This window comes from Pyxicephalus adspersus, chromosome 1 (assembly GCF_032062135.1).
Source record: "Pyxicephalus adspersus chromosome 1, UCB_Pads_2.0, whole genome shotgun sequence".
NCBI lineage: Eukaryota > Metazoa > Chordata > Amphibia > Anura > Pyxicephalidae > Pyxicephalus > Pyxicephalus adspersus.
Genome location: NC_092858.1, coordinates 90,529,780 through 90,548,232, shown reverse-complemented (window position 1 = coordinate 90,548,232; position 18,453 = coordinate 90,529,780). Strand labels below are relative to the sequence as shown.

Below are 18,453 nucleotides of genomic sequence, written 5' to 3'. Positions count from 1 at the left end.
CTGCACTCTCTGTAGCTGTACACCAGATGATAATCAATTTTTTCCAAAAGCAAGAAGGTTCTTACCCAGATTTTCTGTGACAATGATTGAGCTCTGGAAAGGCTTTAAAGCGTCCCCGATAAGGTGAATGTAATCTTCAAGCACCTTCATTAGAAGTACAGAGCCTGGAGCCACCTGTAAGACAGATGTTGATTTCCCCAGTAGAATAAATCACATCTATTTAAGACAGCCTAATGAGTATGTAATGTGTGAGTAGAAGAGTGTATTTACCACTCTAAATGTTAATAACATTTACCTATTGGTCCTAAACAGTCATTCCTTCACTGGTGTGTTTCTTTGGTTCTATTGAGCACAGTGTTCATGACTTTTACAGCTTTCCTAAAATATCTAAATGTCTTATACATCCTATGTTTAACACTAAGAAGGGATAGGTATATATCAGTGTGTTCAATCAGAAACAGCTCTCAAATAGAAGGGAGGTCTACCAATAAAAATACCAGCTCTATAGCAGATCTAAACCAACCATCAATTTTTTTATGCCAAGAAATGTAGTCACCCCTTTCCTACTGGTGTCTCTATACAAATGAATAAAGTGAACAGCACAGGCGACATCACTTAGAGTGACATCACTAATACTTATTAGTCCAAGTGAAAAAAATCCGCATCCACTCAGACCCGAGCTTAGATACACATATTGTTTGGTAAGCATACAGTTGAATAGTGCAAACTTTAAAGTAGATCTCAATTCAAATTAGATGATATTCACTTATAATCAAGTACAGATGTGTTTTCTTCTTTTAGGAAATCTACTCTTTTTTCACACATCAGCCTTGGTAATTTGTAATTGTCCAGGATAGGCTTTCTGATGGTGACAAGGACAGAAAATGCCTTTGATAGAATTTATCGGGCCTGATTCATTAAAGCTCTCCAATGTTGGTTTTCAATGTTTTTAATCGTGGACCAGATACATCCCAGATTTGCTGGATCACCCAGATACACTAATAAAAATGTATCCTCTCCAGCCTTGGAGAGCTTTAATAAATCAGTCCTATAGTCCCTACTGAAAGCTTGTGATTGGTAAGCAGGGACAGACTGTTGGAAATGCCTGAACTATGAAAGGTATTAGATTATTAAAAGCCACAAATTTAAAATAGTTTGAAAACCCCTTAATTAATATTACATTGTTAAAGATTATACATTTTTGAAATTGGGTTTACAATTGCTTTAATTGAACTATATCTAATTCTTTTTGCATGTATACTTTACATTTGTGTATATAATATGTAACATTTTTTGACTAGTAGCCTCTGAATATTGATAATTTAAATGCTTGCTCCTTGTCTAAGCAGATAGGAGAAAACTGGGTTAAGGTGGAAATATCTCACCTAGCACATCAGATTTTATTAGTATGCATTACACATGTGTTGAGGTGCAATGCATGAGTTATAAGACAACCGTGTGAAAAGACCCATAGGAAACTTGCTGATATTGGCTGCATGGAACAGGTGTGGCGTAAGTAGACCCAACATCAAAATACACATCAATTTATTGTAATTACCTGGTGATCCAGCCAGCTACCACTACTTCCTTATAAAAACTGGCAACAATATTAAAGCTGCTTGTACTCTACATTATCACACTGTCTGTGCATGAACCAATCTTTACTCTATTAAAACTGTGCATTTCCGCAGCTTCCTGAATTCTTCTAACTGAAAAAATGGCTCTGTGCAGCCAAAGCTTAAGGGAAACACAGAAGTGACATACATAGGATGTGTCAGACGCTGTTTCTTAGCTCAATCTGCCAATTGCTTAGCAAAGTGGAGAATCAGTTTAGATGAATCACAAAACATTGTAAATCGATAAAAGAAGAAATATCTGTATTTTACATAAACGTAATACTGTGGTTTATACACCAATAGATTATGCATCAATTATATGTATGCATTGTAAAAGGGCTTGTAATGGGTTTCAATGTGCTTTAATTGCTTTAAATATATTTTGTATCCTTAAATGAATGCACAGAATTCAGATTTGGTTCTAATGAATATTAAAGGGGATTGATAATGCATGTGCTTGCCTTTAGCAATCACATCATTCTTATATAAGTATGACGTTCCACAGTTCCCATACAGGAGCCATATTCCTTCTTTTTGCATTAAACAGACCTTTTACTAAAAGATTATGTAAACTGCCATTTCTGTCCTAGTTCTAATAAGTCCAGTTGACCTGCTTGGTGTTCTGATCCTCTGCCTTTAAAATCTTGTGAATCACTGACCTAGAATGAGTATACGGTTCGGGTATTTAGCTAATTGTCACACAGTTTCTGCATGCTTGTTTTATGTGTGTGACTAACACTACTGACACCAAAAGATCAGCTTTACATGTGGGCAATTAGCATTCTTTACAATGCGTTCAACAATGGCAGCTTTCATCATTTCTCAGTAATAGGCCCACTTTAATGAGCACTAAAAAGATGATGTGATTTCAGTGATTTCTATCTCTCTATAGGCATAGCCCATGTATTTGAACACTTCCCAGATTCATAAAAGGTGGATTTTTCCCATATGTATGTAATTACATTGACAACCTTTATGTAGCATGTGTGTATTATCTTCTGATTGTCACACATACACACACAGCCCACCCACGCCACATGCAGACATCACAGATCTGCAATTCACTGGTACAGCGTCACTGCTCCCCACCTGCTGTGCGTCCTCCCACTTCTCTCTATTATCCGCATCCAGTATGTGGCTGACAGCATGGAAAAACTTCTGTATTGGGAGACAGAAAAAAGTCAGGGAGGAAAGGGTTAAGATAGAAGAGTATTGAAGGGCAATGAAGATAAGTGGATGCTGCAATACATATATACTGAATATGTATTTCTTATTTCTAAATGGATAAAGCAAAAAAAAAAAAGTATTGCTTACCAAAGCATGGTGACACTGCATAAATACACAAACCCTTTAAAAACACATGCTGGGGTGATACCTTACAGCTGTATTTTTTGTTTTTATTACAGAAACCATTTGCAAGGGATTCCTCTAATATTCAAACCAGGGCTTATCCAAGCAGGCAGGTGTACCAGATCAGGACATATGCCTTTCAACACTAAGGAGGAGAGTTCCTTTCAAGAAGGAAAGGCAAATTCTTGTATATGTTTACTTGTAAACATAACAGGAGATATATTTAAAAATATAATCAGTTCATATTTTTATTGCTGTTAAAAGGAACGTTTGCATAGCTTCTTTACTGAGGTATTTGGTTTGCCCAACCAATCAACCTTTAAACCCAATTATAAACCTAAAGACTGCAGGAAATACTAAAAAGTAAAAAAAAATCTGTTCAATTCTACAAGTGACGTACCATTCCTTACCAGGTTTGCTCTTTGTATGACTATATAATAGTAAGAGAAACAGCAGATTTTTTTCAGATGAGACAAACGCATTTCACCATCAAAAGAGCCTTTTTTTTCTGATGAACATCTGTGCAGAGAAACGCTCACTTAAACCAGTCATTGCCTAAATGCAGTGCTTTATTCTGAACTTATAGAGATGTTCCAGTATGGCAGATTTTTACAACTAATTCATCAGTTTTTCATTAATGCTAATTGGTAGCCACTGCTCTCCAGGTGGTTGAAATGCATTGTATTACTCATGCATGCCTTTCAGAAGGATTTGAAGGGAGAATGTGCAGTTGTATGCCTTAATCTCTGGTAATGGGAGTGCAAGATAGAAAAAGACAGACTACCTTGTTTCTATCTTAACTCTTGTTGTGGGCTCACATTCAGAATTCAGTTTATCCCTTACTCCCTTGGTGGTCAGTTCTCCCCACTTCCCTCCAATTCTAGGCTTGTGAATGGTCCCTCCAGGTCCTCTGCTGGTCCTGCATTGTACATGATGCTGAAAGGCCTGCAAATGACAGAGCCTTAGAAAAGAGGCTTTAGGGAACTTTTTGGGGAATTTTACCAATCTTTAGGGAAGCTTTATGTCTGTGTTCAAGCAAGAGGAGAAAGCTTGTAAAGTCAAGGGAATAGGGAAGGTAAAAGGGCTTTTTTATTAGTACCCGATGCAAAACGAGCATTTAAGCCTTGTAGTGTGGGTGAAGCTGCATCGCACGGGGAGTTTTTCATTTCCTTGTAGTTCAGCTTTTATGCAATAAAAGTATGTAGTTTAAGTCAGAAAGTCCACAAAACAAAATAAAACCTCAGGTAATCATAACTGAAAATTGTTTTCAGGGGTAAAGAGACATGAACAACCACACGAAAGATGGAATAAACAAGATATTTGGGGAAAATGTAAGAGACGATAAGAGAAAAATCACAGCGATAAGAAAAAATAGTGGAGGATTAGGAAAGGAGGGCAACAGAATAATGAGAGAGAGCAGCCTGAAAAGCACAGTGTGTCGGTCGTAATATCACATTATACACAACATGAGTTCTGTTAACAAGCAAAATAGCCTTTTATGTCTGTGCTACAACTCACTATGACAGCACTTACAGGCTGGGGTTGCACGTTACGCATGGGGCTACAAGAAGCCTTTCTTACTAGAACTTGTGCAACAGATGAGAGGACATGACCAAACATCTAAAATGTGATGCTGGCTACTTTATAACATGCATAAGATAAACACGATTGAGGTAGAAGAAAAGGAAGATTTAAAAAGTATACTGATATATCACAGGGAAATATGTGCCAAGTTTCAAAAAGGAGCTTACATTCAGAAGATGACAATTTAAGGCGGATTGCTTTGATTAATAAAAAAAAAAACTTTTTTACGTATTAGGCGCTGCCAGCTGGAAACAAATAAGCATATCAGGGTTTATAAAAACTAGAGCAAAGAAAAATAGAGCAAATATTACTGTTTTGTTCATACCAAAACTTTATTTGCCTTGATTGACAGTATTCTATTTTGGTTCCAGTTTTCATAAACTAGTTTCTTAGTAAAGTAGCAAAGGATTAAAATGCAACAGCCAACAGGCTACCAGAGCTGTATAGGTAGGTATATAAAGTATGCAAACTTGAACTGTGAATTGTGATCTAAAATACATTACACATGAAATGAACAATATGTGGTATCTACACAATAGATAGTAATTCACAACCAGTTAACTTGGGGGTTGGTTAGAGAAGACCTGCACTAAAAGAAATACTGCAGCTAATACAGCTGACCTCTTCCTTCCAGGAATATTGGCTGTCCTAGGCTATGTTGTGACCAGCATTGGAGTTGTGGTGTGGTTACTGCTTCATCATGCCGGTGAACTGCTGCCTCTGGGGATATGCTACATGTAACCTCTACCTGCAGCATCCACATAGAGAATGAATGTGGGGCAGTTTAGTGAGCAGTTTATTAAAAGCCAGCGACCGAGAAGCTGGCAGGATCGCTTGATCCCACTGTAGGTCTCCTGAAAACAAATATACAGCAAGCAAAGTCAGAACTAAAGTAAAACCATGGTCTCTCCCCAGAGACCTACTGAATAATCGTTATTTTAGCAAATTCATCAGAAAAGTATGAAATGCATAATATATGTATTGTGTATGTATGAAGAAACAGTCTAGTCTGTGCCCTTGTGAGCATTTTATGTCCTCCTTCCCACACTTATTTGGGATGGAGTTATCTAAAAAGAAGATATTTGATGCCCAAACATGGGAAGGATAGCACCTGATAATATACAAAATATATTGTCATATTACTTAGTGCATAGTTTGACAGTATAGCTCAGTGTTTCTCAACCAGGGTTCCTCCAGAGGTTTCTAAGGGTTCCTTGAGCAATGAGTAGTTTGTGACTCTCAAATCAGTTTAGCAACACCAATGGTCTTTTTAGCTATCTGTAAGGGTGAATGTCTTCCCATTGGCCAGTAATTTAGGGGGTATTCTTCCCAATGACTACCACACTAATGTACTGTGAGCTGTGGATATAGTAATTACAGCAGGGTTTCCCTATAGATTTGAAAGTAATTTTAAGAGGTTCCCCTCATGTTAAAAAGGATGAGAAAGAACCTTTAGCTTTAGCATCACAAGGATGCCACAATAAAATAGTAATGGTATTATATTAGTTAGAGGTAGTCATATAACAATCATATTACATCTTCATGGCAGCCAGACATCTAGTAGTTTCAGAAGGAAAACTCAGCAGTTGCAGACTACATATTCTCTGAGTACATGATTTCTTTAATTTACAAATTAATTTTGACAGGTCTAGTACTATGTCCTAAGTACATAAAATTCTTATCTGATAAGTATATAGTAAAGCATAGTAAAGTATCATATCAAAATAACAATATTTTTGCTACATTTATAAATACATTGAGGCAGTGTATTGTTTAGGCAATTCTGATAAATCTTACCTGAATGTCTTCAAATGAAGGTATATAAGTGGCTCTTTTATAAGTGTCAGTCACATTGCGCAGAATCTCAACACAAAAAAGAAGGTCTCCACTGTAGTAGTTCTTGGTTGACACCAGCTCCAACATACTCCGAACTACCTGAGACATTCCTTGCCCCGCCAACAAACGCTGACCTTTGGCCAAATGTTCACGAAGCTGTGAAATAAAGGAAATTTTAGACCATTTTTATATTCTTAAGACTGATGCATCCAAACTAGTACTCTGTATAAGAAAAGTTGTTTTACAACATCTGTGTATTGCAGTTTTTACACGGTAAATTGAAGCTAAACATATGTGTGATGAGGTTCTTACAAGAGGACCCCAACAGAAAAAGGTAGGCCCGGAGCAAACAACAGAAATAAACATAGGCGAAGGGCCTACATGACTGGGGGCTATTGCGAGCCAGTCATGCTATGGTTAATGGAGAGTAAGGGAGGAGTAAGTTGGTGGGATGATGTGAGGGGGCAGAGTGGTAGGGAAAGTGTTAAAAGGGACAGGTCAGTAGAGGAGGGCATTACAAAGCATACAGATTTGGTGAGCTTCCCGCCCTCCCTTGAGGATTTTGGTGCTTGAGGGCTGTTTCAGCGTGAAGGCGGTTGGGATCCTGAAAAGGCACTGGTCTGGCCAAGAATGGAAGGACAATTAAGGACTCATCTATGGCATGGTTTCCAAAGGGGCTATCGGGTTATTGGTTTTATTATCTGGTTTAGTCAGTAGGAGTTGGCGGATGATTGGTATCGACACCTGAGGCAGGGGGCGTGCCTGGGGGCCAGAAATTTCGCTTTGCTTTATTCAGGTGGTTTGTGTTGTTTGTTTTGGTGTGGCCTTCCAGGATCTGCAACCAATCAGGCGAGTTTTGTGCAGGCAGTGTTTCATAAAGTAATGAGGGAAAATTAAGTTATTTAAGAGCGAGGGGGGGTTATTTCTTCAAAGGTTGGCTATTTATATATTTATGTTAAATTGTTCAGTAATTGGCATTAATAAACGGCATTGCCAGCCAATTTTTTCCAAACTGTGGTACGTGTTTTTTGTGGGGGGCTAAGGCAGAAGGTGAATGGCGACCTTAGACTCGGGTCATGGTCTAGCCTGCTGCCATGGCAGTTCAATGGCTTTAATAACGTAGTACTACAGCCTATCAAATGTATAGCTTAATGTCCAGAAATGTACAGGATTCAAATCAAGTAATTCATATACTATACACTTTTTAATTACAAGACATGCTGTTAGACAAATGCTGTAGATAGATAAAATGAAGTCAAACTATCAACCATGACAAACTAAAACAGAAACAGATTTGACAGGTTTGTTGTATAAAATAATTAAATGGCCCATCTGCTTGAAGCCATAATTTAGAACATTTAGCTTAGGGGGCTGCTTTTCAGAATAGCTAGACCCACAGAACCAGAACCTCAAATGATTTTAAATGGAACCAATGGTACAAAAATGATCAACCATGGTGATACACTACAGAAACACATTTTGCAGACACATGCTGCACTTACATTACCATTGTATTGTTTAGGCATTTTGGCCACATTTGGTGACTTCTGCTTCTTATATCATTTAATAGGAGGTTACATGCTACCGTCCCAGCCCAGTCATTTAATGCCATGACCTCCACAGTACCTAATTATAATGGCTTATTGCTCTTCAGATGATGAAAGTGGGAGGTGGTAAAGGGTTGGGGAGTGATTAAAGACTCACAAGGTAATAGTCCACAGGATTGGTTGTGACACATGGATATTTAGAGTAAACCAGAATTAGTGTATCTTAAGTTAACTGACTCTCCAAAACTGTGTTCAAGCTGAGATTGGCAGTATCTGGCACAAGAGAAAATATAAAAACCACCTGTCGCTGTTTCAATTTGCTTTCTTTACAATACAAAGCTAAAGTAGATTGTAAAATTATATCATAGAATAAAACACACAATAAACAATATGAAGCATAACTAAAAATAAAGATACCAGTTCCAAAACTGCAATGGTATGTTTAGTCCTTCAGCATCTGTAGCCCAAACTCTTTGATCACCTAAGAGATGTTAGATCAGCATTTCATTGGTTGTGATGCCTTTATATAAACATTAGTGATTCACCAACTTTTACAAAAGTTTGTAAATATGCTCTATATGCTACCATTTTACCAAATAGTTTAGATTTTTAGCTTGGTTAATGATTATTACCACTTGTGGCAAAGTAGACTGTGGTTCAATTCCACACTGGGGTCAAAAGATCTGTAAGGACCTGTATTTAATCTCTCTATTTTGGAGTGAGATTAAACCTAAATATTTTTGTACCTACATGCAACCTGTTCTATTCCATGTAGGAAACATTCCATCACTCTTTTCAATTATTAAACAAGAGGTGATAAATCATTAGTGATCTGGCGTGATTGTGGGACTCCCATACACACATAAGATTTTCAACTGTCTACAGCAACAGAAATCTCAAGTCTGTTGCAGTTTTACTTTACCACGGAAGGTTAATGAAATGTACTCTCTTAAGAATTGCTCTATCACTTCCCTAACCTAGCTGCTTTACTTTATACATTGGAAGCACTCATGGGGAGGAAACTCCACAATTTCTAACAAAAGTCTCATTTATATTTTATCACACCATGCACTTTGCCCTTGTTTATAAACAGGATGTTTGAGAGAGCTGCATACACTCATATCACTATATAAATAAACCATACACATTCATAAATATGAAATGATTTTAAAATTATCCGGAACAGAATAGTATTGTTTAATGATCTAGATATAAAACAGTATACATAGTCCAATATGGAGCACTTGCTAAAAAGATTTTTGCTGAATCTATCACAGAGCCATTCTAATTGGAGTCGATTTTCACTTAAAGTATATCTACAGCCACCAGGAGATTTCTCTTTACTCCCTGACTTGTAGACACATCTGGAAATCTTTCCAAAATAAATTCCCCTGTAGACAGTTATCACCACCACTACTCAATCTAAAACGTCATTAGATGACTGCTCCGGACACAGAAATAGTGTAGAGAATGCATTAATGTATTAGCTTCAGTCATTCTTGATTCCACTGTTAATAAAATAAAAAAAAGACTAAAACCCAACTTTTGAGTCCTATGCCCCCAGTATGACAATCCAGTTTGTACTGGTGATGGTATGCATTAACAAAATTAATTTCTTATAAAATGTTACAATTTTAAACTTTCATTTCACTCAATTGTTTAAAGATAAATTACCTCCTATTTCTTAGTAGCTCATGGAAAAAAAAACATAAAAAAGGAAAAAATGAGTATTAGTGTTGGCTTTGCAGTGTCATCATCTCGAAAACAGATCTTGACAGAGCTTTTATAGCTACCGAACCTTAGATATAAATGGAGAATGGTAAACCTTAACTAGCGGCTATAATGCTGCCAAAAGAAAAATAAATTTGACACATTTTCCGCTCACAAGGAGGCAACAAATTGTAATGATATGCAGATTACCTCATTATCAGATGCGGTTGATATGTATAGGATATGGATGTAGGTCTTTCATACAGCGGTGGAAAATAAATGATGCGTTTATCGGTGCATTAGTGAAAACAAGCTGTGACTTGTAGCGGTACCAAGCATTTTGTGTGATCTCTGTGCATGCCCGTTCAGCTATACAATTAGAAACTGAGCAAGCCCCAGCAAGGCCATCATCACCACTGTTGTCCGAAAAAGATGTGTAAATAAGGTCTTGTCCTTTTTTAATGTGAAATGTATCACCTTGCCATAGATAACACTTACAGGAATACAAATACCTAAGAAAGAACCTCATGTGTATTGAAATGTATGAGTATCCAAAATATAAAAGAACAAAAATGTGATATATTGCAGTTTAACAGTCCTTAGAAGTGGTGGCTGGATTAGCTTTCTATTTTCAGGCTAGGAATATTTTCTGCACATACAGAATATGTCTTTAAATGATGTAAGAAATCTTCTGTGTAGTGAAGTGAAACAAACAATGTCATCTGCTTGCCTAGGCATCTCTTTCCCTGTTCTAATAGGTGGGTCCTATCCTTTTGTTTTGTATCATGGCCTGTACTTGTCTATTATGCAGATATGTTATCTGTTACCCCTTTTATTGTTCAGTACTGTGTAGTATGTTGGCGCTTTATAAAAAAAGTTTAATAGAAATAATAACCAAAAAAAAACCCCTCTGTAAAATGCAGATGAGGAGAGAAATGTTTAAAAAAAAAAGCTTGATGAAAAGGAAAGGAATGCAGCTACCATATCTAAGCTGCACCATAATACATTTTTTGTTTTTGGGTTTTAGATCTAGGCTTGATGTATGACCTCAGTCCAAAGGCCCATTTACACTACGTGTGTGGTATATGTGCTGACATTGTGAATGCACTTCATTGTGAATGAAACTCTAATACACCACAACACACCACAGTGCAAAATGATAAAAATCATAAAAGCAATTTAACTTCAGCTGAGATTCTAAAAGAGGCAGACCTGCTATCAGGCTTGAATTCTGCAGAGATGTATGGGTACCATGTAAATGTCCCAATCACATAATCACCATGGCTTATAATGGTGGTCAAGTGATCAGGACGTGTGCATGTAAATGGTTGCTCATGGGAGCAAAGATACAGAAGTTACAACCACTCAATGTCATCCACCCTGTCAACAGATCTTGATACTCAGACAAGTACCATACTTGTGAGTATATGAAAGCCTCAAGTCTTCTCATTAATTATCCTGATACCACTATCTGAATGCATGCCCCCAGTAAAGGTAAATAACATTTTGCTATTGGTCTGTCTGTCTAAAGCTATGTACATACACTAGATAACCGATACCCCAGAAGAATGATTAATATCATTATAGGTAAAAATCTAGTTTGCCTACAGCAGTGCTCTAACATTGTTAATGATCCACCATGGCTGACCAGGGATGACCACTGACATTTCTCATAGGGGAGGATGCAGCAGTGTGCATCCAACTTGTCTTTCCCATTCCCTCTCCAAAGAATTGAAAAGCAAGAAAGATAGTTTCCAACAACAGAAATCTGACATGTGTACATAGCTTAAAAGACAAATGCACCTTAAAAAAAAGCCTATACATGAGTTCTGGCATATCAGATGTGAGGGAACAACTAAATCATATCCTCATGTTATTTATCATGCGGACATGTTGTTGCGGCATTGTTTGCTATGGAATGTACACCCCAGCATCTAAGAGAACATCAGGAAGCAAATGTGTTTGATTTTCTACAATGTTTTTGGGTCTAACTGACTGTTTTGAGACATACAGGTTTATTTTTGGTGCAATCTGCATTCCTGTCTGCATGAACAAGGAAATATCATTATGTCTCCATTCACAGACCATTATAATGCATTAGAAGCTAAAACTGAGAGAAACATTATACATTAAGATCACGTGGCCAATGTGTGATCGTTAGCATCTGTCGCTGATGAACAGAGCAGAGTTATTGCTGTGTCAAAGAGCGGGATGGTTACATAGAATGTAGCAATTACATGTCATCATCAGCAAACAAATATTTATATTGCCTAGCTTAGTATGCCACAGTGACAAGAAAAGAAGAATATTTTTACACAAATCACAAATCTGCTTCCATTTGCCTGGTGTTTCATAAAGGCTGTAATTTAGATTTTAGTCAAATGTATTTGACTTACATGCTTTAGCCTATAGCATTTTTTTTTCTGTAATTTTTATGAAATTAGGCACAAAGCTGTATGAATGCTATTATTAATTTCACTGGAAGCAGTTGTCAACTCCCATACAGCCCTTGGAAGAGCTCAGACCATAGGAAAGCAGGACTTTAATTAAATAGCACATAGTAATTAGGCAAATGACCGTCCTATAATATTTCACCCCAGTATGAATCACAATTTTTAATCAAACCCCACAGAGGCTTTTTTACAAATAGGGAACTGGGCATTACACAGGCAATACATTTATGTCATAGCACAGAACACCACAGTCAGTGCTGAAAAAGACCAGTTATGACATTTTGGCAGACATCAATGCAACAGTTCAATTAACACTGCACAAATTACACTAAAAGCATTTAGCCCATATGGGAGATATAACCCCTCCAATGCTTTGGTCGATAAGAAAGATGTTTCAGTATGCATTTGTTAGCAGATTTTAAATCACATAATACACAGTAACACATAGTTAATGAATCTGTGATATAGCAGAAAGAACTATTTGAGAAGCCCTAAAGCTTACCTTCAGGCTTGTATTACAAAACTAAAATTGAGAAAAGTCAATGCAGTTACAGTAACTATTTATAACATAATGAACCAGTGTTAATACCTACACTGGACGTATTGAGAGGGTAGTAAGGCCAATCAGGTGTGGTGTATGCACATGTGTAGTAAGAAACATGCTAAGGCGTGCAAATCAATGTAAATCTTAGCACAGGAAAGCCATTAATAGAGAACCGTTGGCAGGCAAAACTTCTTGGCATTGTCATTTTGGAATATGCCATGCCATCAGGAAAGAAAAAAATCCACTGATGGAAAAACCTGGACATTCAGTATATTCAGGTAGTCAGTTGTCCTTTTTTTGGGCACATAACATTTCTGAACCTGGACTTGACCCACTGAGGGAACCTCAGATCATACCATTACCCCAACTGGATGGGGACATTTTTCTATGGCAGGTTGTGTTTATTTTTAGAGTGTAAATAAACTTTTGACACAAGGATAAAGAACTTTCTACTGTGCCATTTTCATGTACCTACATAAACTTGCCTCCCCAGGCTGGAACATCCTAATGCTGATTCTGGTGGATAGCATGAAGTGAACCAGTTCCAAACACGCTATTGCAGGTATCTAACATGTAGTCCAATAACTGAAATATTAAGATTGCCATTGCTGACTTCTCTTTCTAATGCTTGCTTGGTGGTCATTCTGATACTTTGATTTAAGTACATTGATATATCTAAATGTAAGTGCTGCCTGCTTGGTTCTGGTCTATGGTTTAGAATTATGTAAGCCAAATAATTTTATTGAGGCCAACAATTACCATAATTTAAACAGTTTAGGGGGTTCTTAGTCAAATATTTAATTTTATTTGCCCTAAGCCAGAAGCATTAGCTATGGTGTAAAAGGTGGAATATTTGGATATAGAGCCTCCCACAGTCAGCTTCAATTAAATCCACCTGCCACATCCCGATATATATATATGTTTGAAAGCAGAAAGGATAGAGTGACTTTTCGGGCAGTGTATACAATACATTTCAAATAAGACAAAGAATTTTTTGACAATTTTTAAATAAAAAACATTCTTTTTAATATAAACATTAAAAACACGTGTTTCACATGTGTGCCTTATTGGAAATGTATTGTATACACTGCCGGAAAAGTCCCTCTATCCTTTCTGCTTTCAAACATATGGTGTAAAAGGAACAGAATTCATCAGAATTCTACCGCATCTGTCTGCTAACTGCTTGACTTTACACACTGTACACTTAAAAAGAAGAGGCAAAGGGTAGCTGATAGTCAAGTAACTATTAAACATTAGGTGACATATTTCAATTCTGACAAGTTCCTTTCAAGCACATAATGGGCTTTCCCTGTTTGCAGTAAGCTGAGACAGACATCAATGATAGAAACTATTTTGTAGCTTACACAAATGGCAATGTGCACAGTGTATGAACTCATCACTTTTTCCCCACAATGCTATTATATAAAGAATGTAGTCTTTGTGGTATGGTATGGTATCATTGTTTTCTTCACAATGCTATTATATGAAGAATTGAGTCATTATGGTATGGTATGGTATAGTATGTCATTGTTGTTTTCTCCACAATGCTGTTATATAAAAATATAGTCCTTACGGTAAATATTTAGGTATATATTTAAAGTATATTGGCTTAAATTTAAATGGCCAGTTGTAGCAACTGAAGAATATATATACATTGCATACATTGTTTCAACCGTTCTTCAGATTTCTGTACTTGTGTTGTGGTCAGTACTAGTGTTGGTCGAATAGCTCACTATTCGATTCGACAGCTATTCGGCCAAATATAGCAAAAAAATTCGGGTGGTCGAACATCGAATTCGAATTCCATTAAAGTCAATGGGAGAAAAATTCGGGTTTGTTTCAGCACTGTGTAGAGCTTCTACAGCCTCCAAACAGATGTAAAAAGATACATTATAAAAGGATACATGAAAAGATACATTGTAAAGAGATACTTTGTAAAATGATACATAAAAAGATACATTATAAAAAGATACATAACACTATTACATACCCCTGTACCTCACATGAAGATTAAAGTGCACCTGTCAAATCAATTTTAGGCTAAAGCTAGGTACACACTTCCAATAATTATTGTTAGAAAATGAACGATTACGACCGATCAACGATTATGCACGATTAAACTTGAACAATCATATTGTGCACAATTCTGTACATGCTGTAACAATATGATTGTTCATATATAATCCACCAACAGTGTCCACACACTAGATACAATCGTTTGAACGATGCAGGGAGGGACATGTAGAGGAGAAAGTGTACAGCAGAAACATGCACAATCACTGAACGCCTGTACACGATAGATAGTGAAAGATCGTCGGCCAATCAGATCCACCGTGGCGGTCGTTCATTTCCAACGACAATCCTCATTCGACGGTGTCCTTGGTCCCTTTTTTTGGCCAATCGGTTGTTCATCAGTCGTTTCTAACGATAATTATTGGACGTGTTTGCAGCTTTAGTCTACACGGACTGCATTCCCATGGGCTAATCTAAACCAGGACGTTTCCTTCAGGCACGTTTTTGAGCGTTATCTTAAACGTTGCTTGCAACATTTAAAAAATTAAAACGCTGGATAAACGCGGCAAAACGCTTCCATTGAACTCAATGGAGGCTTTTTCAAGCGTTTTTAAGCTTTTATGAAAGCTTTCATTGAAAACAATGGGGGCATTTATAAACATTTTTAGCTGGACTTTGGAATCTGGAAGCCCCCTTTAATAAGGAGACTCCCAGATCTCCACCGCCCCACCCTGGGGAATGAGTACAGGGGTACATAAATCCCCTTACACATTCCCTGAAAGGGTTAAAATATAAGTAAAAAATAGGACAAGGCTTTAATTTAAAATTATTTTATTAATGTGTGTGTTTGTGTAATTTAACTTTTTAATTTAATAATTTTAATAATAATTTGTAATTTAACTGATTGCTCTACTCCCTGAGGATAGGGAAAGCCTGATCAGGATTTCCCTTTCCTCAGCAACTCAGGGAGCAGAGCAATCAGCGGAGCTTTATGCTGACAGCTCTGCTCCCCTGATCCTGAAGGCAATACGAGGGCAATAGAGGTTGAAGAGAAATACTATCTCCATTCAACCTCTACTGCTCTGTGATTGGTCTATTTCTCAGCCAATCACAAAGCAGTAGAGGTATGAATGAACATAGTATTTCCATTCATTGCCCTCCTATTGCCTGCGGTTACAGCTAATTGAAGGCACCTGCTTTCAATTAGCTGTGACCGCACATTTCCCACGGTCCAGGAATCCCACAATGACATTATGATTCATAATGTCATTGTCGGATAACCTGTAAAAAATAAAAAAAAAAAACAAGTTTAAAATAAAAAACACATACAAATAAATAATTTAAAAAAAAAAAAAAATTTTTTTTTTTTTTTTTCCTCCCGAATTTTTGCTGTCGAATGCACCAAAATTCGGTTCGGGTATACCCGAATTCGAACAGCCATATTCGGGTCGAATATAGGGACAACCCGAATTCGAACATCAACACTAGTCAGTACACAGGTCATCAGCCTGGATGGGAGTATTGCAGCTTCAATCTCAATAATCAATTTAGGATATTGTAAATATATTGTTACAAATCATTTATGTAATCATGTTTTTGTTTTTTTTCAGTATAAACCTGCTAAAATGTTTGGATGCTCCTGCTGTAGAAGAACAGCTGGTGCTTGCCCCAGTTAGCCTCTTGACTTAGATATTAGGCAGAATGTATACTTGGATCAGATCTACACCAAACAAACTCATACAGGCCACTGAAGCATTTTAGTCATATCTCAATATAAACACAATTATGTTCACTTCTTCCTCCCAGAGAATTGAAACACAAAATGTTTTTCCACCAGCCATCACCCGAACTAACTTTACTGAATCCACACTTGTTAGACTGAAGGTTCTTTCATCTGCAGATGTAAGTTGGGTTAGGAAACATACATTTTCTTTACATGCTGATCTAAAATTAAGAAAAGCCAGATGAAGAAGAACCAACCATTCATTCAGTACAAGTTTAACTATTTGCCTGTAGTGTAGCATAGATTTCCTAAGTGTAAAGGACAAACTAGATTAAGTTTTATTGGTGCAGTTAAAAAACAGAAAATTAAAGAACTGGAAAATGAAGGTGGTAAGAATTTCATAAAATGAGATCTAAAGGAAATTCATATTAAATTAAAACATGAAGTACCAAGGGTTATGTCCTACAGAGACCTATTGGTCCAGGCTGATTCAAAGCATGTCTAACAGCACCAAGGTTATATGCATAATGTAGGAAACATCCACTTTTGATGTCTCAAAGTAGAACACTCGCCCAAATTATTTTTTTCTGTGCAGATAGAGAACTATCTATGTCCCTACTAGGAAGTATTCAATTTCTTTCTTTTTTTATTGCAATAAAAACATTCTCATTGTTTGGTGGTTGTTTCGGATATGTGGAAGTGACTCCCCACAGCGCATAGGTCCAGCAGTTAAATACCTTGCTAACCAAGCAGTCCACAAAGTAAACCTCTGTTCTGACTTTTATTTCTGACATTTTCCTCAGTTCAGTTTAACAGACCTTAAACCAAGTTTAGGAAAATTTGAGCAATACTAAAGGCTACACTTACTTCTTCAATGTAAATATAATGTATCTATTGTCCCAAAGGTTGAATATTAAAAACATCTGCCTTTGTTTTTCTCCATTATTTAGTGGAAATTAGAAATTTAATGGCATTCATGGGGTTTAGTATTTTAAAGACATGTTTTTACAAAATTTTTAGCTCGCAGAAAGTGACAAGGTCATAGCATTTTCGGTTAGATCAACAGGTATTTTTATATTTGCTAAATGTTCAGACACTCCCCTTATCTCCATTTCCAAGAGGGTAGTTGTTTTTAATTGGCAGAATATAGTTTTAAAAACTGATAACAGTGTTTGCTATTTTGAAATTTAACTGAGACTGAAAAATGGAAAATAATTCCACCATCAAATTTAAAGACTGGTGCGCTGCAATATATTACGTTTCTATTCTTAGGTTTAGATCTTTTTCAATATCCTATACATTGCAAATATTAGTTTGGGAACTTTTGTTTAAAAAAACTAAACCATTTTCTTGCCTTTCTAGTAGTGCTGTAATTCACACATTTCTGTTTGTTTTTGTTTTTTTTTAATCAAAAATTTACCATTCTTTGGTTCTTACCATTCTTCTTTGAAAACAGAAACATCTGTTTAGTTTTTATGCACTATAGGATGTAAGCCACTGTAATGGTAATGGTTGAAAATCAGTTCAACCATACCAAAACGGTTTAACGTGTAAGGCAGCCTTTGATTTAAGTCAGCTTGTGCTCACTGCAATTTACAAAGTAATAGTTAGCTGTAAAGCTTACCAGATCCCAAGGCCACCATAAAAGTAACCAAATACCCCCTTCACTCTCGCATATTCTTTCTTCATCTGCACATAGGAGACCAAGGGGCTCACCATTTTCTGACACTTGCCCACAGTAGTGGTGTCCCTTAACTAGTTAACTATTGTTGTGTTGTTTTAGACTGTTTTACAGCCTGTTTGACAGATTTGTACACATAGAGGATGTAGGTGGACTTTCTTCATGAGACCCTTTTTCACATTCATAAGATTCTATTGTTGTGGGACAGATATTGTCCTATTGCTTATCAGGTTTATCCCAAAAAAGAAATTGCATGGAGTGAGCACTCTCATCTCATACCCCATAACTTGGTCCCTTGTGGATATGTGCAGGTGGAGGAAAAGAGGGCTGGGTACTTTTTGCTTCCCATAAATCTTACTCCATTGAGAGTTCATCTGCAGTTCCACTGCGATCCCG

The 18,453-nt window shown here is 36.8% G+C and overlaps 1 protein-coding gene across 11 annotated transcripts in view; it reads right to left on the bottom strand.

Moving 5' to 3' along the window:
* ADGRB2 (adhesion G protein-coupled receptor B2) overlaps nt 1-18,453 on the bottom strand; it is a 266,457-nt gene that overhangs the window by 40,893 nt on the left and 207,111 nt on the right. For all 11 annotated transcript variants that reach the window (XM_072418512.1, XM_072418549.1, XM_072418523.1 and 8 more), the window contains 3 exons: nt 6,348-6,542; nt 2,706-2,774; nt 66-174 (listed from right to left, as the gene is read on the bottom strand). In XM_072418512.1, the coding sequence (XP_072274613.1) occupies nt 66-174; nt 2,706-2,774; nt 6,348-6,542 (373 nt within the window). The remainder of the gene's footprint in view (nt 1-65; nt 175-2,705; nt 2,775-6,347; nt 6,543-18,453) is intronic.